Source organism: Castor canadensis, chromosome 13, assembly GCF_047511655.1.
Source record: "Castor canadensis chromosome 13, mCasCan1.hap1v2, whole genome shotgun sequence".
NCBI lineage: Eukaryota > Metazoa > Chordata > Mammalia > Rodentia > Castoridae > Castor > Castor canadensis.
In genome coordinates this window covers 2,663,646-2,687,400 of record NC_133398.1, presented here as the reverse complement: position 1 = coordinate 2,687,400, position 23,755 = coordinate 2,663,646, and the positions used below count along the sequence as shown (strand labels likewise).

Sequence of the window (23,755 nt, the reverse complement as noted above, 5' to 3'; positions counted from 1 at the left end):
GCACCCGTTTACTGGCATGGCTGAGCTCTGAAGTGCTTCCTATAATCCTGAGCTAATGAGATACTGCTATCCTCAGTGACCTGGGGTGACAAAAGGAGGAGAGAGGCTTATTGAATCTGTCTCAATAATTTATAGTCTTCTTTGAACAAAATTATTGAAAGCCTAAAATGTCCTACCATTGACTTTTCCCTGCCTGGCTTGAGCAACCTAGGAGATAGGATGCCATTTCAGGGCCCCAAGAGACACACAAGGAAGGTTGGCCCAATAACCAGGGTATCTGTGGGCCACAATACTAGGGTGTCCACCCGTGAGCCTGAGCCATGCAGTGGGCGGCTGCCTTCTGGGATCAGAGGCCATGGGCAGACAGGTGGGCTCTGCTCTGCTGGTCCTTCCTGCTGCTGGGAGAGATCTGGAACAAATGCTGATGGGCTAATGTCACAGAGCCACCTGAAATACTGTGTGTCTGTGGACACCACAGCCTGTGGCTCAGAGATAGTAGCCACCTCTCCCTTCTGCTGATGTTGGGGAGAAGGGGTGGGGAGAAGGCAGTGGTCACCAAGGCTGTGGGTCTAGGTTCTGTGCAAAACACAGCCCAAAGAACAGCAGTCACTGCTGTGTCCAACCGTGCAGTGGTCGTCATCTGATGCAGCTCTCTGTTGTCCATGTAGGGTGACCGTGGCTTCGATGGTCTGGCTGGGTTGCCAGGAGAGAAAGGCCACAGGGTGAGTATTGCCACGGAGGTCAGAAGGGTACTGCGCACAGAACCAGACTTTTGAGCAGTTTCGCCAGCCTCAGGTTCCTTATCTGGGGTGGGGGCCCCTCCATTCCAAAGTAGTCACCACTGGAAGCCGTGCTCTGGGTAACTGGAACCGGAATGGTCTTTTCTTGAGGGAGAGGCAGCTGAGAGGAATGGGCTTCTTGTCTGCAGCTTGCCTGGAGAGAACCTCTCAAGAGCCAAAGTGGGAGGGGATGAGTCCTTTTTTCTGGGATCCACTTTATTGCCAAAGGAGTCAGCTGCATCCTTGGGAAATCCAGAAAGCCAGAGTCCTGGCTGCCAAGGCATTGCAGCACTGAAGCAGTGGTTCTGGGAGCAGCCTCAAGGGGTCACCCCTATTAAGGAGGCCTTGAGGGTCAATACTGTGTTAGGTTTCTCATCTCTGCTTTGGGGAGGATCCTATGTGACAGCTCTTTGTGATTTGCCAGATATTCTCTCCCTGACCTGTTTTCTCTAAAGCAGATTTCTTTGATGACTTTTTTCAATTTTGGCACATTTGGGACAAACACAGACATGCATGCACACACATGCACGCGCACACATTCATACACACATAGGCACACACATGCTAAACACATAGGCATGCATACCGGTGTGCATGCTTGCCAGGGAGAAGTACCTGCTGTTCTCTATGCACTGAGAAGTGGCTGCTGGGACTCACCCAAAGTGGCTGTGCCTGTGTCCTCCATTTACTGGATGAAAATGAGTGCACAGCCCCCAGGCGGTCCCTGAGTCAGCACCCATACTTTTGACTGATGTGCACATACTGAGTGCCAACTGTGAGAGGCCTGAAGGTGCAGGCTGCCCGAGGTGGACCAACCCTGATCCAAGGGGTTCTTAGTTCAGGGTGGCAGCTCTTCCCCTGCCTCATGCAGGCCATTTAGGCCAGGGTGGCCCAGATTCTGCTCAGTGTCTTGGGGTACCTGCGTGTCCATGGCCTCAGTCTGGTGACCTGGCTACCATTATGCCATCCAGATGGGACTCAGGTGCAGGGTTCTGTAGCCAGCCACCAGCCCAGCTGCTCAGCACCCTTAGCCTCTGAAGAGCCCTTCCCCAGGCCAAACCCACCTTTGGAGGACTGGACATTTTCAGAATGAGATCAGAATTAGAGAACAGGCGATCAGGGCTTGGGACACGCTGGGTGTGACCTGCTCAGAAGTGGCTAACATTGACCCTGTTGACTTCCTAGGGTGACCCTGGCCCTTCTGGCCCTCCGGGACCTCCAGGAGATGATGGAGAAAGGGTATGTTTCCCTTGGTACTGGCAGCTGCAGCGCAGGGCCAACCATGGTGGGATGAGACACCTGGCGGGGGAGGGAAGGAGGAGCCTGAGGGTGCAAGGCCGTCACCATGGGGAATTGGCTGCGGGCTTTTGAGATGAAACTGTTTGCTCCTTTACTTTATCCTTCCTGCTGAGGACAGGGCTCGGGAGTAGCCTTCAGCCATCATGGGTCTCAGAAGGGTGACTCTAACTGCGGGAGGCAGGTGCCCAGGATCCTGTGGGAGGAGACGCCGGAGGCTGAGGGAGCTCAGCCTTTGCAAGGCACTGTGTGGAGGACAGTGAGGGCTTGAGGGGTGGGGGCACGTAGGAAATAATTATCTTCAACCCTGGAGGTGGGGAGTGTGACCAGAGCCAGTAGGGAAGCCATTCTCCAAGTTTGTGGGAGGGGCTGGGGTCAGTTCTCAGCTTGCACACAGAGGTCTCAGTGACCGTCACATGCAGCTTTGTGAGGGCTGGAGGCCAGGTGCCTTCTCTAGGCCACACCACACCTGTGCTGTGGCAGAGGAGACGAGTGACTGTGGATCCATGAACCACTCTGTCTGTGCACCCATCACTTTCTTTGCTTTAGGGAGGCTTAAGAAACCCTGGGAAACAGGGAGAGCATGGTCGGCATGAAGTTGCAGACAACAGTGGCCTTTCTGTTCTCAGCAGCTTTCAGACTGACCTGGTCAGGGTGCCTTCTGCTGTAAGATGAGGAAGGAGAGAGGGCTCCTTCTAGGTGCCTGTGCTTCTTGATTCAGAGAAAATGTATGTGTGTGCATTTCTGTGTGCACACATGACTTTGTGAATGTGTGCATGCATGGGGCACATGTGTGTGCACACATGGCTTGTTCACACAGTGTGTACATGCATGGGTGTGCATGCATGTGAGTGTACCATGTGTATGCACATATGCATGATAGTGAGCCTACATATATGCACTTGGATGTGTAACACGTACATGTGCAGGAGCACATGTGTAGGCAGATTGCATGTGAGCGTGTGTACTTGCCTGTGTGGAGAAAGCAGGACAGCAGTGGTGTGCAATGAGGAGCAGGTGCTGGCCAGCAGCCCCAGGTGCAAAGCTGTGGAATCAAGGAGGCGTTCCATCTGGAGCCAGAAGGAAGAGGCTCTTTGTTTGCTGCTAGGCTGTTTAGGACTCCGGTAGAGACACTGGGTTCCCTGGGGGCTGACCAGGGGCTCCTATGCTTCTCCCCTGGTACCTTCCCTTCCCAGTTTCTGTCACTCGTGAGGGTAATCAAGCAAGGCCCAGAATGCATCTGTAGCTGGTGAGCTGAGTGAGCCTCTCAGCACCTCTCCCTTCACCCATCTGTGCATGTGCATCTCCCTGGGTGAGACATTGGCCTCTCCTGCTGGTGCAGGGACTAGTAAATTTGCATAGCTCTAGAAGCCCAGTTGGGGAACCCTGCTGTGCTGCAGAGGGAAATTGTCCCTGGGTGTTTAGCCTCACAACCTGTTCCTAAAATCCTGCTTTTTTCTGTTCTACAGGGTGATGATGGAGAAGTTGGGCCCAGGGGCCTGCCTGGGGAGCCTGTAAGTCCACCAATGGGTGGGATTCTGGGCTTGGTCAGTAGGGAGATGGGTCCATAGGGAGGCCACCTCTGGAACAGGATCTGGGATTGACTTAGAGTACAGATTAGAGAAGCCTTGAGGACATAGATAAACCCCAGCATTGCCTCAGGAAAGATAAGAGGAAGGACATGAGATGGCTGGGTGATTCCACGGAGTCCATACCAGCCTTCCCTGCAGGAGGAAGCTGGGCCCTAGAGGGTTGTGATGGGTGCCAGGGGCAGCACAGTGAATACCTATCGTGGTAGGTGTCCAGGGACAGTGTGGTGGCATTCAGGTGTCACACTGACCACCTAGGCACAGCATGATGGCAGTCCCGGAGGCACTGGATATCCAAACTACAGCCGTGTTGGGTGTCCACACAGCAGCCGTGTTGTATATCTTAACTGCAGACATGTTGGGTGTCCACACAGCAGCCATGTCTAAATTGCAGCCATGGTGGTGCTGAGACATCACAGGGCCTAAATCAGCCTGAGTTTGCTCAAGTTCTGACAACTGTACTTTCCCAAAGTGAAGCCCTCTAGCACTCTGTCTCAGCCTGAGCAGGAAAAATGCTTTTCCCTCAGTGGACTTGTATTTAGGCTCAAAGCAAATTTCCTCAATGATAAAGAGGCATTAATTACTTTTCACTTACTGTGGCTCTGAAACCTCTTTTTTTGTTACCCAAGTCATGCAGCTGTTCGCATCTGGCGATGCTGAGTGGTGAGAAATACTGCAGGCGCCACGTGGGGAGCACAGGGTTGGCATGTGCAGATCCACTCGGTCTAAATTACACCCCAGGTGTCTGGTTAGCCACTGAGGAGAATCCGTCAGCACGCTCTCCTTAGCACATGTCTAGGCAGTGCCTTCTGGGTTATTAGCTTCTAAAAACCATTTATGTGACTGGGTCTTAAAATAACGAAGGAAGTCTTTAAGAGGCAATGAACCTGGAGTGTTTCTCTTCTACCAAATCTGAAAAGGTTATATCAAAATTAAGGTCTTTTAAGATCCAGGTGCCTTGGATAGAGGCTCCATTATTGGGTACATGGCCTCTTACTTCCTGGGGAGGGAGTGACAGCTTATGGTCAGAGTGGCCATCTCCAACAAAGTCTGAGGTTCCCATCAGATACCTAGTTTCTCCTGACCCTGATCCCCACACCCTTGGACTCTCTGAAGCCAGAAATAACAATGTCACATGTCATCGTGGAAGGAGGGATGATGAGTTGGACAAAAGCTCCCTGTGCCAAGGGATATAATTGCATGGTACTCTGTGGAGGAGCCTTTGTTCCCTCCTGCCCTGAGCAGGTGCCAAAAGCAGATGAGAAAGCACTCCCCCCTTCCCTGAAGGCACCCTTCCTTGCCCAGTCAGAGCCCTAGCATTTCCAGGCACCCTCTGCTTCTGATTTCCAGCACCAAGATGGACGGGAGGGATGGGTGAGAGGACACAGGGTGAGGGCATCTGGTCAGGCTCCCTTGGAGACCTGAGACACAGGCTAAGCTCAGGGAGGAGCTGGCTGTGGGGCATGGGTATGCAGGGATTGAGGGAGCAGGGCAGGGGATACCTGCTGAGTCTGACTTCCCGTACTCTTTCCTTTTTCAGGGGCCACGTGGTCTGCTTGGGCCAAAGGGGCCTCCGGGCCCCCCAGGACCTCCTGTAAGTTCTGTCACCTCTTGATATGTGTGTCCCCATCACTGCCCTTGAGACTCTCCTGCCCAGCCAGCGTCTCACCTAGACCTGGGGGCAGTGTATTCACGCACACCATTGTGCACATGCCTGCTGTTGTTACAAGGCGCCGTGGGTCTTTATTGTTCACACGCAAAATTGCTGGTGCGGCAGACGGGGGTTTGCAGGTGGGGGCCGATGGAGCCAACCCTAAGACTCTTCCTGCCTCCCTTCCTGGCACTCCCATTATAACTAATGCTCTAGAATGGCATGTCTCCTCATGCTTGACAGACCTTCCAGCAGCTTCGGTGAAAGTCCTGGAAGGAGGGCAGAGGCCTTTGGTTCTGGTGGAGCTCTGTTCCCATGGGATGGACTGTCTCCCACCCTCCTCAGCACCTCTGACTGCCTTTCTAGAACTCAGGGCCTGCCCATAGGGTTCTGGGGCCTGGCAGTTTGGCTATCCCTAGGCTGAAGAATTCGGGGTGCCCATCAGGGGACTCTCTAAGGAAGGGACGTGGGTCAAGGCTTTCCCCTCCCCAGAGCATCCTTGCAGGCATCTGTGGTGTGTCGGGTGGGTTTTGAACATCCATCAGTCATTCATCTGCTTTCTGTGTGTATCTTTTTAAATTTGCAGGGTGTAACGGGTATGGATGGTCAGCCAGGTCCAAAAGGAAATGTGGTGAGTTCAGGGATCCCGAGGCCTGGCTCCATTGTGATGACTCACGAGTGCACTCCATGCCTGGCTGGGGAGGTCCATCACTGTCCATGTCAGCTGGGAATGGGGGGGCACAAAGTGCACATCGGAGGCCTCGCTGCAGCCAGGTGCTGCCCTTGGTACAGGTGCAGAGTATTGGTACTTGAGGCCAAGAGTCGGTATTTTTCACCCACACCTGCTCAGTCAGGAGGCTGCTTGCTTCTTGTGCCCAAGGAGTTGCCATAAATGTCCACCAGGAGTTAAGTCCATGGGCACTGCGTCTGCTTCAAGAGCACTGGGGGGTTCAGCAAGAAATCCAGGGTGGGGGATTTTCTACCGAATGAAGTATTTCCTGGCAGCTCCTTTCACACACTACTGCCTGGGTGGGTGTTGGGGGATGTTCTCTCAATGTCTTGGCCCTCCAGCCCCCATTCCTGTCCCTGCTCTCCGACAGGACACCTGTCATTTCCTTCCAGGCTGTTCCTGCATGTTGCCTCTGGTGTAGCCATGATGGAAAAGAGAGGAGGCCATGATGAAGGGGGAACAAGACCCCTAGGGCAGGGGTCATAGCACCCAGAGCCCCTTTCAGGGTCTTTGCTTTTGTTTCCTGTAGGGTCCCCAGGGAGAGCCCGGCCCCCCAGGACAGCAAGGAAATCCTGGTGCCCAGGTAAGTGGCCTGGGGAGGCTGCCCAGGGGTACAGGCCTGAGAGGTATGGGTGTCCAGTCCAGTGCTCTGAGCTCTTCCCCTTCAAAGTCACTGCCCCCACTCTGCATCAAGGGGACAGGACCTGGGGTGGCATCTGGACCTTGGAGCTGGTCTGCAGGATGATGGTAGATGGTAGGAGGGACTCAGGGTCAGTCTCCTCACCTTTCCTTTGGCTCTTCCCTCCAGGGTCTGCCAGGCCCCCAGGGTGCCATTGGTCCTCCAGGAGAAAAGGTAGGTGTGCCTGAGCTGTGTGTGTGAGTGGACACCACTGCCTGCAGGCTGCCTTTCCTGTCCCTTGTGCTCCCAGGACCCTGAAGCTGAGATCACTCAGAATTGAACGTGCCAGCTATGAGAGAGCTCCTGGGTCTTTGTCGGTCTCTCATTCACAAATTCACTTGCTCATTCAAGTCACTCATTCATTCGTTCAATCTCTAGCTATGTACATAGGTGCTGGATTTAGCAAGGAAAACATGTAGAGGACTCCCGGTTAAATCTGAACTATGTGTTGTTTATCTGAAATTCACATTTATCTGGCATATGGTTTTGTTGCTCTTTAGTTTGGTTTTGCTAAATTTGGCAACTGTAAATACACCTCCAGCACCTCCCGTGTCCTTGGTGGGGGCAGTGTGAAGCGTTAGCCCTGCTGCAGCTCGTGCCTTTGTCTAGGCACTGGGTATCTTGGGTAACACAAAGCGCATTGGTCAGGACCAGCAGAAGTGCCACTAAGGGCTTAAGGGCTCAGAATTCACCTGTTAAAACACAGGTGGCCAGGCTGCGGTTGGACCTGTACCATCTGAGAGTATGGTGGTATGGGGGAGTGTTCATCCATGGACACTGTGGCTACTTTGCCAGGCCCCTCAGGAGGGATGCATGGATGCCCCATGGGTATGCCATAGAGAAACAAAGAAGACAGTGCTAAGGGGCGCCGAGGGCTTGGTAAGGCCCCTGAGGAATTGGCACCTGCACAGGGGATGTCGGGAGAACAGATGGGATGCTGTCGATTGGGCTCGTTCCCATCGCAAAGCTGAAAGCTCTGGTGAGGGGCCTGCTCTCTAGCATGGCTGGTGACTGGACACTTCACAGCCAGTGGGAGCAGAGGACCCCCTGTGTATTTCCCCACACGGGTGGACTCGGGGCAGAAATGTTGGATAGTAACCTTGGGGTGCATAGAGCGGTCAGGGGAACCTAGGGAAGGTATGAACCTCAGGGCGCTCCCTCATGGACTCTCTGCTTTGTACTAGGGTCCTTTGGGTAAACCAGGCCTCCCAGGAATGCCCGGTGCTGACGGACCCCCGGTGAGTAGTCCTCCCCACTCCCCATCCCTCCAAGGACACTGTCTCTGACCAGTGCGGAGCTGGGAACTTGGGCTTTTAGGACATCCTTGCTCTTTGCTCTCTTTCCACTCTGGCAGTGAAGACTCACGTGGCCTGGAGCATGGGTCAGGCTTTTCATAGCATGTTCCCATCAAAGAGGGGTGACTGCATGATAGGAACGACCTCAGTGTTCAGCCTCGAGCTGGGAAAGGTAACGAGGCTTGGGCTGGCTCTGAGTCACCACGCATCTCACCCACGCTGGAAGCAGTGGGCATGGCGCCATGTGTATTTTCGGTGCTCACGCGCTGAGTGGGGAGGGTGTTGCACAAGTGCATTGGTGACGTGTGAATGCACAGCCGTGGGGCCAGATTAGATCCTGCCTGGAAATAGCAAGTTAGTGACAGCTGTGAGAAAAGGGAGGCGTGGGGAGGAGGAACTGCTCAGGTGTGTGCACACACCCCTGTCGTGTGTCCACACCTACTGCTCTGGATGTACCCTGTACCTGGTTTGGTTTATTTTATTTTGTTGAAGAGTATTTGATTGATATTGAAAGAGTCTATTTCAGAAAGCAAGATAAGCTAAGTTAATTATTTAAGATAGCATATTTTATTGTTCCGATAACACCATTACAAACTAAACAAGAAAGTGAGATGTGTTGGAAGATGGTTGTGACTGTTTACCCTACAGCTGTCGACTTTATTCGACAGGATAAAGGATGAGGATCGTTCAGTACTGTGAATCCCAAATCACCCTTTCTTGATTGAGCAAACAGGTCGTGATCACTGGCCTGTCCGTGTGGATGGCGTTGGAGACGGCAGGGCCCGGCCACCAAGTGATTAATCTTTACCAGCATGACACCTCTGTCCTTTAATTTACATTTATATTGAATTGCATTTTCTAATGATGCAAATAACACATTTGCTCATAGACAATTAGGAAGTAAGTAAATGACAAGATGGAAAGCACCTAGTGTTGTCCCTGTGGTTGCCCACAAGTGGAAACCCATGCTTCCCTTCTGCAGTAGGAGATCCGTTCAGTGTCCACTGCAGTATGTCACACAAACAGCCAGGCTGTGGGACAGCCGGGCTCCTGTCATGTCCTGTGGGTAGAGAGGGGCCAATGGAGCCAACCGGCTGCTCCTAGACTCACTGCCTCTCTTCCCGCCCGACACTGGGGCTTTAAAACATGCACTGAGTGGTGGATGTGCCTGCAGGTGTCATCACACTCACCCTAAGGGGCCAGAAGCAGCAGGTGGGCAGGAAAAATGCAGGCATCAGGGCCACGAAACACACTCCCACACTGGGCTGCCTATGCAGGCCAAGGAGGTCGCATGTCACAGATGGACCTCAAAGGGAGGTTGGTTTATTGTTGTTTTTCTCTGGTGTTGACTTGGTTTGGTTGTAAAGAAAGCAAGATTTAAAAGGGTGAAGAAGTAGGAAGAATTTCAAGGTAGACTCCATGTTAAGAGTGCACAGTGGGGAAACGATAAATGAATTACCGGCCAGCGGAATATTACAGAGCCAGTAAAAATTGAATTTCAGCAGACACTCAGTGACGTGAGAAAATGCTCGCGACATAATATTAAGTTTAAAATATCCTATGTCCTGCCTTCTTTGCATGCGTGTGTGCCTGTGGAGAAAATGGGCCGCAGCGCTCTGCTACACAATTAGCTGAGCTGCTCTGAGTGGGGAGGCCAGGAAGGAGTTTAATTTCCTCTTCCACTGGCCTAATTGTCTATGGTGATCATAGGTTACTTTTTTAATCAGAAAAACGCCAAATACAAATAATTTGAGCTTTATTATTTTCCCGTTATGAAAGTCAAGCTCATTACAGAATATTGAAGAGAGACGTGTGGCCTGGTCCCTCAGGGCAGAGCACAAAAGCCCTGTCCCCTCTCGCCTTGGCCTTTCTCTGTGCCAGTGTGGCATCACCTCCACCATGGTTTACTCCTCTGTGAATACAACTTCAAAGCCGTCAAAGGATTGGGCCTTAGTGTGACTAACGGTCACAGGCATGGTGCCCGCCAGCTTCCATTGGCCACTTTCAGCTGGCACTCACCCGAGCACCCTCCCTACAGTCTCCTCTGCCCCTCTGTGCTGCAGGTAGTGGAGGAAGTCCCACGTGGACAGGTCAGCTGGCTTCCCCAGTGACAGGGTGTGGGGACTGCCCCCTTCCGCCACCTGGAGCCTGGCACGGGTCATCCACCCCAGTTCCTTAACAAAACACCGGGAGAACCATCCCGGCCACCTGGGCAGGATGCTCCATCCTGCACTGTTTGGTTCAGCCCTGCCACCATGAGCCACTGGGGCCGTGAGCATAAATGTCGTTTTTGGAAGGCAGGGAGCAGCTCAGTGTGTGTCCCTGCAGCCTAAGAAATAGGCACTGTCCACCCACTGGTGCCCACCTTCCTCAAAGGTCTCATGCTGCCCTCCACAGCTTCTACACAGGAACTTTGTACTCTGGGCGCATTTGCGATGACAACAGGCTGTTTGCAAGGGTGTGACTCCAGTTGTACAACTAATAAAAATAAGAAAACACGAAGTGTTTCTTGAAGAGATGAGCCCCAGGTCTCCATGGTGCAGCCATGTCTAGAAATAAAGCCCCAGGTCTTCAGAGCACTCACCCCGCCCCCTCACTGAACACATGAGGAAGTGCAGGCCCAGAGAGGGCAAGTGCCCTGCCCTAGGCCACACTGCAGGTCAGGTGTGTGCAGAGGTGCAATCAGACCTGCCTGCCAGCCTCCTCACCCCTTGTTGGCCTTTTTTTTTTTTTTAAACTGGGGACTTATTGGTCAGCCTGCATTTCTATGTAGTGAGCTTTTGTTGTCTACATTTGGCTCACTGGTTATGAACACAGGGCTTTAATCCTGGATCAGAGAGAATTGAATTTCTGAGAATGGAATTGGTCCAGACCCAGGTAGCAGGGAGGTGACAAGGATACAGGCATTTCCAAGACAGGCCCTCACCTTCACCCAGCCTGCAGGCCCAGGGAGCTTCTGCATGAAGATGGGTCACAGGAACACTCAGTCAGGTGACAGGACAGCCCTCCCCCTCCCACCCTCCTGCCCTGGTCCCCCAGTCAGATGCCACGTTTGCAGATGCTGTGCTCCCTGCTTCCTTGCTGGTCCCCTAGGCTCCATGCCTGAGTCTGGTCCCGGTTCATTATCCCAGAGGTTCATTTGACCAGAGGACCCTGAGCAAAGCCTTGGTTGTCCCTGTCCCCATGTCTGTGGTCTGTGAAATCTCTCTGGAGGTGTGCTGGGTTCTGAGCGGGTGGGCAGTCACCGGGGCAAGCTAATTCTTGCCCTCATGGCTGTGATGCACACGCCCTCCATGGTCTGCTCTGATTGCTGCTGGGGCCTGGTTAGGGCCAGGACTTCCTGTTCCCATTTTGCAAATGAGGCAGCTGAGGTTTGGAGCCTGGGAGTGACCGAGCTGTACTGGGCTGCCGGTCCGGCTGTCCTTGACTTCTGTTTTCCTGGGGAGGGAGGGGCTGTGGGACAGTAGCTGTGACTACTATCTTTCATGAATGCTGTAGAGGGAGGGGCCGCTTTCTGAGGTGATGGCTGACTAATGAAGTCCTTCTCTTTTTTGACAGGGTCATCCTGGCAAAGAAGGCCCTCCAGGAGAGAAAGGAGGCCAGGTGAGGACTCAACCACACCCTGTCCCCAGTCGCTGCACAGGTCTCCTGGACTGGGTGGAGAGAGGTGCCTTGCTGTGTGGGCTCTGGATGGTCACTCGCAAGCCGCTTTGACTACAGAACGATGTTACCTCGTGATAGGTCCTTGTCCCGTCCCCTCCCCTCCAGAGCAGACCTCCTGCTTTGTCCCAGGCTGGGGGTAAACTTCTTTAATGGCAGCTCCATCCTTCTAGAATGCCCCTGCCCCAACCCACTCCTCAATTTCTGGCCTACCAGAGCAGGACTTAGTGGTCCAATTGGCCTCAGGGGTCCTGGCTTGTCACAAAGCACAAACTGCTGCTTTTATCATTTTAGGTCATGTGCAGGAGTCTCCCATGGATCCTCTAGTCAGACCTGCCCCAGCACCCCCTAAATGGTTAATGGTCTTTCCCTTTGATTTTAGGGTCCTCCTGGCCCCCAGGGTCCCATTGGCTACCCAGGCCCTCGAGGAGTCAAGGTGAGATGGAGTCGTGCAGCTTGGGGTCTTCCTAAGATCTGGGTGGGATGGAGGGCATAGCTTGTCTGGTTCTGGTGAATTCCTCTATGGTTAAAACCTCTCTCCAGCACCCTGGGGTGGCCTGGTCTTCCCAGTCAGGTATATAGACACTGGGTCCCTGGACACTGAACCTAGCAAGTGAGGATGTAGCCCAATGGCACCAGGAAGGGCTGATTCAGAGGAGGGGCCTGTGATGAGCAGGTGGCCCAGCACTGTCCGTCTGTCAGAATGGGGGGCCTATGTCCACCTGCATTTCCTTTAGTGTTACAGTTTGTCAGGGCCAGGCTGCTCTCCCATGCCTCTTGTGGGCAGCAGACCTCGGGGAGGCAGAGAGCTTGGCCTCCTGTCTGGGGAAGCCGTTTGCACATTGGAAGAGCGAGAACGGGAGTCTGTCCCCTCCGACAGCGTCTGGACAGAGCAGAGCTGTTGAGAGGCAGAGTCCCAGGGTGTCATCTGTTTGTTCGCAATCGTGTTTCTGCCGGCGAGAATGCCACAACCTTGTTAAGAGGGGCAACGAGCTCCAGAGCAATATCCACAGCACGTCCCTGCTGTCTCACCAGCTCTAACTGGGTTTGCTTCTGGCTTCGTGATTTAATCTCAGCCTCGAAGCTCCCTGGGGGCAGCACATTCAGATGTAGAGGATGTGTGCACAGGCCCCTCTTTCTCCAGGAACAGGCAGGTTGCAGCCTCTCAGAGCTCCAGGCTTCCCATCAGCCAAATCTAGTGTTTTTGTGGAACTGGGTTTGACCTTAGGACCTTGTGCTAGCTAGCATGCGCTCTGCCACTTGAGCCACACACACCCCCACCCTATTTTTTTTTTTTTTGCTTTGGTTATTTTGGGATAGGGTCTCATGTTTTTGCCCAGGCTGGCCTGGATCTTGATCCTCCTACTTCTGCCTCCTGAGTAGCTGGGATGCCAGGTGCATACCACCACTCCCAGTTTTTTTTTGTTGTTGTTGCTGAGATAGGGTTTCACTTACTTTTTTGCTCACAGTGGCCTTGAACTGCAATTCTCCTGATCTCTACCTTCTGAGTAGCTGGGATTATAAATTTGAGCCACTGCACCCAGCTTCTGGTGATGAGTCTTTTCTTCAAAATGATTTTAACTTAATGTGAAGGGATGTACATACGTGCTCATGACACACTCACACACACTCACACCCACACACCTGCACACACACACACACACTCACACACACACACAACTCTCTTAGCTTGAGGAAGTCATATGGACCCGGCTTAGCTCTCTGTCATTATCCACATGCTTTGTGGAGCTCAGTCCCTGTCCTGTCCACTATTGTGCACACAGTGTGCAGCTGCCCTGGAGTGTGGAGGATCAAGAACCCAAGACACCATTGTTAATGACTTACCCCAAATTACTCTGAACTCTGGAGATACCCTGGTCAGGACTAATCCAGTGCCTAATCCAGGGTCCTAATCCAGTGCCCCATCCTTGTCTATGAGTGGCCCTGACTTCTATGTCCCAAGAATCAGGATGTCCCAAGTTCAAAAGCCACCAAGGAGTGACCACCAAGGGTTTGGAAGCCTTAGATAGGTCGGGTTCCTCTCAGAAGCTTTTCCCAGCAAAATGCCATCTGTTTTCTAAGGCGATGAGTTAGCAGTGCTGACTTCATGGACTCTGTGCGTGTTTATCTTAGAAATTCCTGTCGCCTGCAGGAGCCTTTGGCAGCTCCTATGCATGGTTAATGGCATGAGGCTGCTTCTGCGAGCTACAAGGTGTTTGCTTTAAAATGTTTATGAAGATTGCTCTTATCTGTCTATCTGATTAAAATTCATTCATGACATGAGCAATCCGGTTAGACTTGGAAGCAGAGGGTGGAAGGAAAACTGGCGTTCAAAACAGTTTCATTGGGGAAATACACTGTCATCTTCCCGTGCGTTTGAGAACCTTGGTGGCTCGGGCCACAAGGATGTGATGGCTGTGTGGGTGGAAGGCATGCTGAGCTGCAGCCATTAGGGATGGGTAGGCCTTGGTCAGGAAGGTCTGGTTATTTTCCACCAAAGCCCTGCCTTCTTCCTGGAAAGGGTTCTGCCTTAGTTTATCAGATTGCTGTGACAGAGATTCCATAAACCAGGGTCTTATAAACAACAGGAATGCATTTCTTACTACAGTTCAAGAGACTAGGAAGTCCAAGGTCAAGGCACCAGCAAGGGTGGTGTCTGGTGACAGCTGCCCTGTCTGCATGGATGGAGCCTTCTCATCGTGTCCTCCCATGGGAGGCAGGGTGCACAGGCCTCCTCAGGCCCTTTCATAGGACACTACTGCGCTCTCTTTCTTAGGGGCTTCTGGCCTGGACCTTTTGGAAGGATTGCTAGGAAAAAGAGAGGCTTAGAAACCACTAAAGCAGTGGCAGCTGGCTGGACTGGGTACTTCTCACCTTCCTGGATTCTTTGGGCCCACACTTTTTTTGCAGCACTGGGGTTTGAACTCAGGGCTTGCTTGTGAGGCAGGTTCTGTGCTGCTTGAGCCACACCTCTAGTCCTTTTGCTCTGGTTATTTTAGAGATAGGGCCTTGCTTTTTGCCCAGGGTGGGCTGGACTGTGGTCCCATGTTTTAGGCTCTCCACTGTAGCTGGGATGACAGGCATGCACCATCACACCCAGCCTTATCTATGGAGATGAAGGTCTTGCGAATTTTTTTTGCTGAACTGGCCTGGAACCACCATCCTCCAGATCTCAGCCTTTCAGGTAGCTTGGGATGACAGGCGTGTGCCACTGCACCCAGCTGTTGGTTGAGATGGTGTCTCACTAACTTTTTGTCCAAGCTGGCCTCAAACCTCATTTCTCCTTATGTCAGCCTCCCAAGTAGGTAGGATTACAGGTGTGGGCCACCAGTGCTTGGCTCCCACAGATGTTTTTAAGAACCTCTGTGTGCCAGGTGGTCGAGGTGTGTGCAGCAAGCTGCCCCTCTGGCTTCCTAAGAGTCAGTGTGGACATGTGTACACTGGGTACTTCCCTGTCTGCATCACGCGCCTATCCATTTTGAGTTCAGTGATTGTCTTTGGCTCAGGTGTGAGTAAGCATGGCACAGGCTCTTTGGAGCCAGCTCCCCACCCCCTGTCCCGTGCTACGTGCGGCTGCCTCTGAGCACCAGGGGCTGCCGTCCTGATGCACGGGGCTCCTGCAGAGTCAACTCATATTCGTTTAGCCAGTGTTAGGCTCAATGAACAGTGAAGGAGAGCTCACCCAACCTGCTGCTGCCAGCTTCCTCCAGCTGTGGCCCTCCACTCCTGTGCTGTGTGCCGAGGCTGTCATCCAGGGGGAGCTGAGCAGGCTGATTGTCAACATGGGCCTGTCTCCAGGTGCTTTACACCCTCCCTCCTGTGGTCAGGGTCTCAGGGTAACCATGACTCTGTCCGTGTAGCCACCAGCACCTCACAGCATGGTGATGGAACAAAAGTACTTCCAGAGCCATATTCCCCATCCCTCCATAGCATCCCAAAACGAGCCCTGGCTGCAGTCTGTGTGCCTCCCTCCCTCCCTCTACAGCTCTTCCCATACCCTTCCCTCCCCAGCCCTAGGGAAACATAGCTGTGAAATCTGTGGAAAGTTCTGACCACCAGAGGATAGCTGGCAGCTCCTGGGTCCTCTGAGGATGCGGCTTAAGTCCTGGCTGCACTCTCAGCCAGGAAGAAATAGGGAGGCCTGGCCCCTCTGGGGTCCCCGGGCAGGTGGCCTGAGGTGGCCTTTGAAGTCAGCAGTAAGTCTTTGTAGGTAAAAGTTGAACTGCTCTGAAGCCTGAGGCTGAGAGGTCTTGCCAGAGAGGGCTGTGTCACACCCTTCCTCAATGTTCATCTCCACCAGCTGAGGCCCTGGGCCCAGTCCTTGCCCTTCGCAGGTGTTTAGCAGGGAGAAGTAGATGGTCTGTCCGAGGCTGGTCCAACCTCAGTCATTATTATACCATTAATGGAGGCTATAACATATCACGCACTGATGGTAACACAGAATTTAGGTCATCTGTGGTGCAAAACTGCCATTTTCTGGGCACCTGGTAGGTGCTGGGCACTGTATTGACGTTCCCTTCGAGAGGCAGGAATGAGGTCATCCCAGATAAGGAAACTGAGGCATGCAAAAGTCTGGGACATTGTTGGAGCCACAGGGCAGGTCCAGGATCTGAACCCATCTGCCTGCACCAGAGCCATGTCCTAGCTCCTTCCCAAAGCTCCAAGGGATGGTTGTTTCTAGAAGAGGCAGATGTTAGCATAGGAAGGCATCAGCACTGGGCTTAGGCCCTTGTCGGATTAGATCCAGAGCTTGAGGTAAAGGGCCAGGGCCGGTTTGATCTTCTGCGTAGAATTGAGGAATCCAGGCTACTGCAGAAACTGGGAACAAGCTGGGTGTCACATGGGCCATGGGAAGTTGGTGCGAGGTCAGGAGGGACTTCCCAAGGCCTGCGAGGGCCCCACCTTCCTGCGCCCTTGGAGCGGAATGGCCCTTGCAGGGCTCAGTGTTGTGGTTGTGATTCTCTTTTCTCTTTCCTGCCTGCACAGGGAGCAGATGGTATCCGAGGGCTGAAGGGCACCAAGGGTGAGAAGGTGAGTTCCCACCCCCCCTCTAGCAGGGGGCCTGCTTCAGCAGGACACAGTGCTTCAGCAGAACCAGCTGAGGAAGGGGTCACCTCTGGACAGAAGGAATGGATGCTACTCTGTGGGAAACATGTTTGTTTGCAAACGAGAAGCCAGGTGTTGAGGAGGGCAGGTCCTCGAGTACCGTGGGGTGTGCCCTGGCAGGGCCAATGCCTCTGCCCAAGAAGACTGAGGTCCAGATGCTCCACGCAGCCCTCACTGGCCTGCAGGCGCACACTGTCCCCGACACTCCTCCCGGTGGGCTCCTCTCAGGGAGCAGCTGGAGTGTCCATTAGTTGTTAGTTGCTGATGTTCTTCCCTGGCAGCCCCACACCTGCAGATGTCATACTGCCATGCAGAATTGGGCCCAGAAAGAGAGGGGCTGGCTCGTGGTCCACACTCGGAGGGCACTGCCAGGACCTGGGCTTTGCCACACAGGGAGGCTCAGCTCTGGGATGCCCACGTTAGTTAGCATGTGACCACAGCTCAGAGCATGGTGCTATGTGGCATGGTCGGAGAGCAAACCGGGCCTCTGTGGTCATGCTGGTTAATGTGAAGCTAAAATGTGCCGTCCAGAGTTAGAACACTCCACACTTCCAGCAGTGTGTCCCGATGTCCTGAGCTACATAGGACAGTGTGGCCGCCTCTTGGCAACTTGCTCAAGCCAACTGTGCAGTACATTCACATTCAACGTAGGCTTAGCTGACCACCAGAGCTCCAGCCCTCCAGCTGCAGGGCCCAGAGCCCACCTAGCCTCGGCTAACGGGTACAGGTGTCACAAGCACAGGCACTCACGACCCACCCTGTCCAGAGCCCCTTCTGCATCCTTGAAGGTGGATTCTCTGTGCCGAGTGCAGTCTGTCCCAGGGAGGGGGAAGCAGATACCACAAATGGAGGTGCATTCTGTTCTCTAGACTGAGAAATTCTCTTGTCCCACATGCAGGGTGAAGACGGCTTCCCAGGGTTTAAAGGCGACATGGGCATCAAGGGTGATCGGGTGAGTGCTGCAGGCTGAGGATAGGCAGGGTGGGTTGGGGGCCCTGCCGAAGATCTGGGAGAGTCTCCAACCATGAAGCAGCTTCTCAACATAGAGGAAGACCTCTGCCGGGGCCCAGGCTGGTCACCTGCACAGCCACACTCTGCTGAGGGTCCCTGTTGAGCTCCTAAGCCATCTCTGACCCCACAGAGCTCTTGAGTTCCTCTTAGACCCCACACAGCCCCAGTGTTCTGCAGTCTGGGGAGAAACTCCAGCATTGTGGGTGGCTTCTGATGAATAATTTGTGTCACCTCAGGAGAAAGTCACTGATGCTGGAGCAGGTAGGACTCACTCAGGTGGCAGGTGCCCAAAAGAATGCCACAGGCTGGGTTGTATTATCATACAAATTTGGAGAAGGTGCTAGGGCTGTTTAAATGGTGGTGGTTCTTAGAGTGGCTTGGCAGTCTGTTGCCAAGGTGGAGTTTCCCCCCATACCAGCAGAACCAGCAGGAATGCACTGCCTCACACAGCGGGTGACACAGCCAGGCAGCAGCTGGACATACACCTGGATGTCAACTGTTGACTGTGACCACTGCTGTAATTACCCCCTCAAAGAGGGGCCCAAAGGCACCTTTTGGAATGTGCCAGAGTGAGAGAGCCCATACACTTGGCACTGCCCCAGCCTTTCAGGCAAATGGCAGGAGCGATCTGCACATCTGTCAGAGGAGGAGAATAAAAGAGGAACTCACTGCAATTGTGACATTACTGCAGAAGACTGCCCTGCTCCAGAGCTGGTCTCTGAGCAGAGGGTCCCAAACACCCACAGCAGAGGGGCTACTCTCAGTTCAATGTTGGAAGCTCCTTTTCACTTCCTCTTTGATAACTGAGCACACATTTGGAGTTCACAGGACCAGGGCATGGCTTCAGAAGAGATTGCACAAACCTAGCATGGTGGAGCACACCTGTGATCCCAGCACTAGGGAGGCAGGGGCAGGAGGATCTCAAATTCCAGGACAGTCTGGTCTATATAGTGAGACCCTGTCTCAACAAAAAAAAAAAAAGAAAAAGAAAAAAATGAGAAAGATACCACACAAAAAAATGCCCCCTGGGCAGGGAGCCCTTGGTACAACTGGATGAGGGGGAGATGGAGGAGCGGGTGCTGTGGTTCTCCCCATCCTTGGTGCTCCATAGGTGTACCTGATGGTTATTGGTTGAACAAGAACATTTCTTAGAGACAGAGTTCCCAACCCCCACACAGACTGGAGCTCAAAATTTAGGAAGGTGCATGGCTTATCTCTATCAGTGTGGTGTGCATTTCTGTTGTGGGATCTCCCAGACGTCCTGAGGCTGCTCTTGGAAGCAGATGGTCAGAGGAGCACTTGTCCACAGATGGCAAAGAGCACCAGGATGGCTGTCCCGAGCCAACCATGGTGTTGCCGTGACTGGGGGCAGGCCTCTGGGTCCCTCCTTATGTGGGCCCAGGCCTCCCCCGCTGCAACCTAGGGATACTGAATGTATTAGGCCTTAGCCCCTCTGTCTCTGACATGTGTTCTGGGACCCCCTGTGTGCGAGTTGTGCCTGGGTAGCTGTCCAACCAGTGCCTGCCGGAGTTCAGAGGAAGGCAGCTCACAAGGCAACCTGCTGAATTTGGCCAAGTGGTAATTGAGAGCCACTCTTTACCAGGTATCTTAGCCAAGAGGCACTTGACTAGACAAGGAAATTGGGAAGCAGAGCCGGCAGCCCAAGGACTTAGCGGCACGCTGGCTACTTGAAGAGGGACAAGGGGCACCCTGGGACTTGCCGCCCAAGGGGCTCCTTTCTGCAGAGACCCTGGGAGCAGCTCCTGGGCTCCAGTGAGGTCGGGCAGCCAAGTGGCAACCACCACAAGAAGCCTGCCGTTGAGTGTGGAGACTGCTGGGGCCTCCCTCACCTCCTCTTTTCTGATTGCAGGGGGAGATTGGCCCTCCTGGTCCCCGGGGTGAAGATGGCCCTGAAGGTCCGAAGGGTCGTGGAGGTCCCAATGGTGATCCTGGTCCTCTGGGGCCCACTGGGGAGAAGGTTTGTGATACAGGATGTCTCACAGTGTCCCTGGGGGTATCTGAGCTCTGTGCAGGCTCCAGCCAGGCCCTCCCTGGCCTCAGGCACCCAGGCTCTTAGCAGAGCCTGTCCTAGGCATGGGTGGCATTCCTGAGTGGACCCTCCCCTCCCACCGGGTATGTGCAGCCACCAACTAGTCCCAGTCCTGGCCCAAATTGCCCTTCTGAGCTTACTGCCACACCTGGGAGGAGCCTCTTCCTTCAGGTGTCTGCAAAGCTTTGAGACCTGAGGCCCACGTGAGCACTCCGTCTGTCCTTGTCAAGTTCTGACTCCACGCTGGGGGTTACAGCAGTGTCCCCTTTGCACCCTGAATGTACAGCTTATGAGAAGGGGACTCTGCAAAGGCAGCCAGACCTTGCCTGCTCTGTCCAGCTGCCAAGGAGGCCCCACACCAGCATCAAACCCTCACACCGTCTTACGCCCTCTAGCCTGGCAGGAGGGCCGTGAGTCATGCCTACATATCCCGCCCCATCTCAACCTCGGTAGAACCTTTGCAGGTTAAGAGACACCCGCAGATCAGAATGTCCTCATCCAGGGCGTTTGCCTGTGGCAGCTCTACACCAGCCTCAGCTCCCATCTCTTCTCACGGGCCCTTTGCTTTCCCTTCAGCGTGGGAATGGCCAGGCTTGTCTTCCCTCATGAGTCCCAGAGCACAAAGCAGGGAGCTCTCTGAGGTGACCGTGCCCTTCACTTTTAGAATCTGCCTCCTGCTCCCCTCTCTCCCAGGACGCGCTGACTTTCTCTCTGCTCAGAGAATGCAGTCATGCAAGGTCAGGCTTATCCTCAATGTCCTTTCTTTTTGTTCCAGGGAAAGCTTGGAGTCCCAGGATTACCGGGATACCCGGGAAGACAGGGGCCGAAGGTAATTCAACCCACGCTGGGTGTCCCGGTAGACACTTTAGGATTCTCTGTGGTGCCCTCGGCGCCTTCATCTATCCTCCATCCCTGGGTGGCATGTGACATAGCAAGTGGAGTGACAGGTTCTCTGTGGCTTCATGTTCTTTATTCACAGCCGTTTGTGTTAATTTGGCCAAGTTCAAAGGAGACACTTTGGCAGTGAGCTGAGCCTGTTAGAGAAGGGGCTGAAACCTACTCCAGCTGGTGCCTTGTGGCCTGCTGGTAGCCTCCGTCCACTGGCTTGTCCACATGCAGAACACTTGGAACAGTCTCCTCACAGCCCTGCTTCTCTTTAGAGGCACGGGGGTTCATTCATAACAGGTGGAAGAAAGAGACAAAGTCTTTCTCATGAGCAGTCATGTTCTGACTTAAGTGAAATGGCTCCTGAAGGCTTTGGAAATCACAGAGAACATTATTTTTTCCACATCTCACATTTTCTTATTCGTGGTTCTTCCTTAAACAATAACTGCCTGCTCACTGGAGACTTATTAGCAGCAGGCAATCCTACCTTCCTCAGATTTGCATCTCCGCCATTTCTGCCACCTGCTAGCTTCAGCGCTTTTTGAGTCTCATGATTCCGAGGCCTGTTGACACAGGAGAGTGGGCCAGCTGGGCAAACTGCCTCTCACCAGAATCACCCCACTGTTAGACACACCAGCCTGCAGGAGAGGCGGCTGGCCTCTTGCTTAGTGTCTGGCAAGGGTGTGCAGAATGTGACTGCCATCTACCCGAGTGCTGGGGGAAAGGAGCAAATGGACACGTTTTCTTTTAAACACTTGTTCCTCAGGGAAGAGAAGAAAGAAGAGGGGATGTTTGGGAGAGGAGAGGGTGGGGTATGACTCAAGTACAGAGAGCTTTAGGGGAGGAGAAGATAGGACTCTATGCATTCGCCCTGGGGGGCTGAGACTAGAAATAGTGATTTGGGTGTCACATATGGTGACTCACTTCTGAGCTGGGCTCTGAGTCACCTGCACTTCAGGTCTCCTCAGTTCAGTCTTCCACCTGGATGGGCATAGGTATAGGAGCTCAGCTCCCCATGCCCCCTGGAAGTACAGGTCTGGACACGTGTGTGTAAGCTCTTCCTGGAATCCGTGTGCACTCTGGTCAGGATGTTGTGGATCCTAGAGAGAAGAGATGAGGAAGCAAAGCACCAGCACCAGGGGGCAGTGGAAGCCCTGAGAAGCATCTCAGGGAGTCTTAGTGGGTGTTTGGGTATTTACCAGATCACAGTCCTTAAGTCTATCTTTTGCTCGTGTACACCTTTTAGCCTTGTAGAATTAAGCAGCTGTTGGATGCTATAGTCCGTGCATAAATTTGCATTCATTTCTGACTTTGCAAGCTGTCACACTTTAGCTAGGGGCATTGTGGGATGATCACAAAGTATGGCAACTGGCCCATGTCAGAGAAGTGAGATACAAACCTTGTCCCCAGGGGGTCTTAGGTAGCTGTCCCCTGTTCTCCCAAAATACCAGCCAGTGGTTCACAGTCTTGGGCATGTGGAATGAAGGGGGTAAGAGTGAAGCATGTTAAGACTCAGTTTGGGTTTTTAGATTTGGAACCTGGGAAATATTTATTGAGTCAACAAGTGGATGGGTGTCCAGTGGGTGGATGGGCGTTGAGTGGATGGATGGGCGTTGAGTGGATGGATGGGCGTTGAGTGGATGGATGGGCGTTGAGTGGATGGATGGGTGTTGAGTGGGTGGATAGGTGGCTAGGTAGATGAGTAGATGAATGGAAAAACAGCATAGTGGGTGGATGTGTGGGTGTTAGGATGGATGGATATTACATAAGTGAGTGGGTGGGTAGAGAGGTAGATGAATAGGGTAAGGTGGATAGATGGATGGTTAGGTGGATAGGTATTGCATGGGTGGGTAGATGGATAGCTAGGTGGATGGATGTGTAAGTGGGTGAGTGGTAAGTGGCTGGGTCAACAGAGCTGGAGTTGGAGGCTGTGAACTATAAAATGGACCCTCCCCCCAGGTACATGCAGCGTAACCCATCCCTCTGGCCCAGCATTCATGCTTCCTCCTTCATTAACTCTCTTTCAGGGCTCTATTGGATTCCCTGGATTCCCTGGTGCCAACGGAGAGAAGGGCGGCAGGGTAAGGATGGCCTGACCTTTTGTTGGGAAGCTGCTCCACTCTCTTGGTGTGTGGCAGGTTGCTTCTCTGTTTATTTCTCTCCCACTCGGCAGAATGGCTGATCTTGACCCTGGGCTTTTAGCTCTGAGTTCTGGTGGTTCTCCCCAGACCAGGCTTGTGGCACTGTGATAGAAAGAGAGAGCGGGCAAGAAAGGAGAGCATGCTGGGAAAATGGAGCTTTCTGATAAACACCACAGGCCATTAGTGGAAACCAGACTTCTCTCTCCCTGGGAGACTTTTCCTGCAAGCTAATTTTAAAGAAGGAGGAAGCGAGTTTTCTGTGTGTGCCCCACACCCACCTCCCTTTGGGACCATGCTGCATGAGAGTCTCCAGCACCCCCACCCCAATTCCCTCATTGTCAGAGGTGGCCGTGGTCATCAACACCAGCCAGAGTATGAAGCTCTTTGAATCTTCTTGTCACCAAAGCATTTTGGGGATTGGAGTGGAAGAGAAGTGTTCCCCCCTACCTTTTGTGGAGTCTCTGCTGGCCCAGGCCTTCCTGGCAAGAGCCCACTGGTAGAATCACAGAGCCTGAGCATTGCTGGTCAGAAGATGGGCACAAGATGGTCATCTTGGGCCTTGGACTCCTAGTTGGCCTTGCCTATAGGCAGTAGGGGACAGAGAGGCCATCTGTGGGCTGTGCAGGACTGTGTCTGGAGCAGGCTCCTCTTGCATGTGCTCCACTGCTCCTCCCCGCTGCCCTCCCTGCCCCGCTGCCCTTGCTGCAGACAGAGCTGTAGATGTGAGGTGTAAAGCAGTCAGGCTCTCCTGGAGGCAAGAGAGACTTCAGACAGACAGCTGTGAACACACAGCTGCCCTGCCCATTTCACAGCCCAGAACCATGGGAGCTGCCTGGGAGTGGGCAGCTCAGGGTTGATGTGGGAGGGGGGCTGTTGCCTCCAT

General features: G+C 53.4%; 1 protein-coding gene across 2 annotated transcripts in view; it reads left to right on the top strand.

Moving 5' to 3' along the window:
• Col5a1 (collagen type V alpha 1 chain) overlaps positions 1 to 23,755 on the top strand; it is a 157,669-nt gene that overhangs the window by 87,772 nt on the left and 46,142 nt on the right. For both annotated transcript variants that reach the window (XM_074052867.1, XM_074052866.1), the window contains exons 18-32: positions 669 to 722; positions 1,965 to 2,018; positions 3,545 to 3,589; positions 5,205 to 5,258; positions 5,902 to 5,946; positions 6,575 to 6,628; positions 6,854 to 6,898; positions 7,909 to 7,962; positions 11,578 to 11,622; positions 12,062 to 12,115; positions 16,666 to 16,710; positions 17,684 to 17,737; positions 19,667 to 19,774; positions 20,622 to 20,675; positions 22,759 to 22,812. In XM_074052867.1, the coding sequence (XP_073908968.1) occupies positions 669 to 722; positions 1,965 to 2,018; positions 3,545 to 3,589; positions 5,205 to 5,258; positions 5,902 to 5,946; positions 6,575 to 6,628; positions 6,854 to 6,898; positions 7,909 to 7,962; positions 11,578 to 11,622; positions 12,062 to 12,115; positions 16,666 to 16,710; positions 17,684 to 17,737; positions 19,667 to 19,774; positions 20,622 to 20,675; positions 22,759 to 22,812 (819 nt within the window). The remainder of the gene's footprint in view (positions 1 to 668; positions 723 to 1,964; positions 2,019 to 3,544; positions 3,590 to 5,204; positions 5,259 to 5,901; positions 5,947 to 6,574; positions 6,629 to 6,853; positions 6,899 to 7,908; positions 7,963 to 11,577; positions 11,623 to 12,061; positions 12,116 to 16,665; positions 16,711 to 17,683; positions 17,738 to 19,666; positions 19,775 to 20,621; positions 20,676 to 22,758; positions 22,813 to 23,755) is intronic.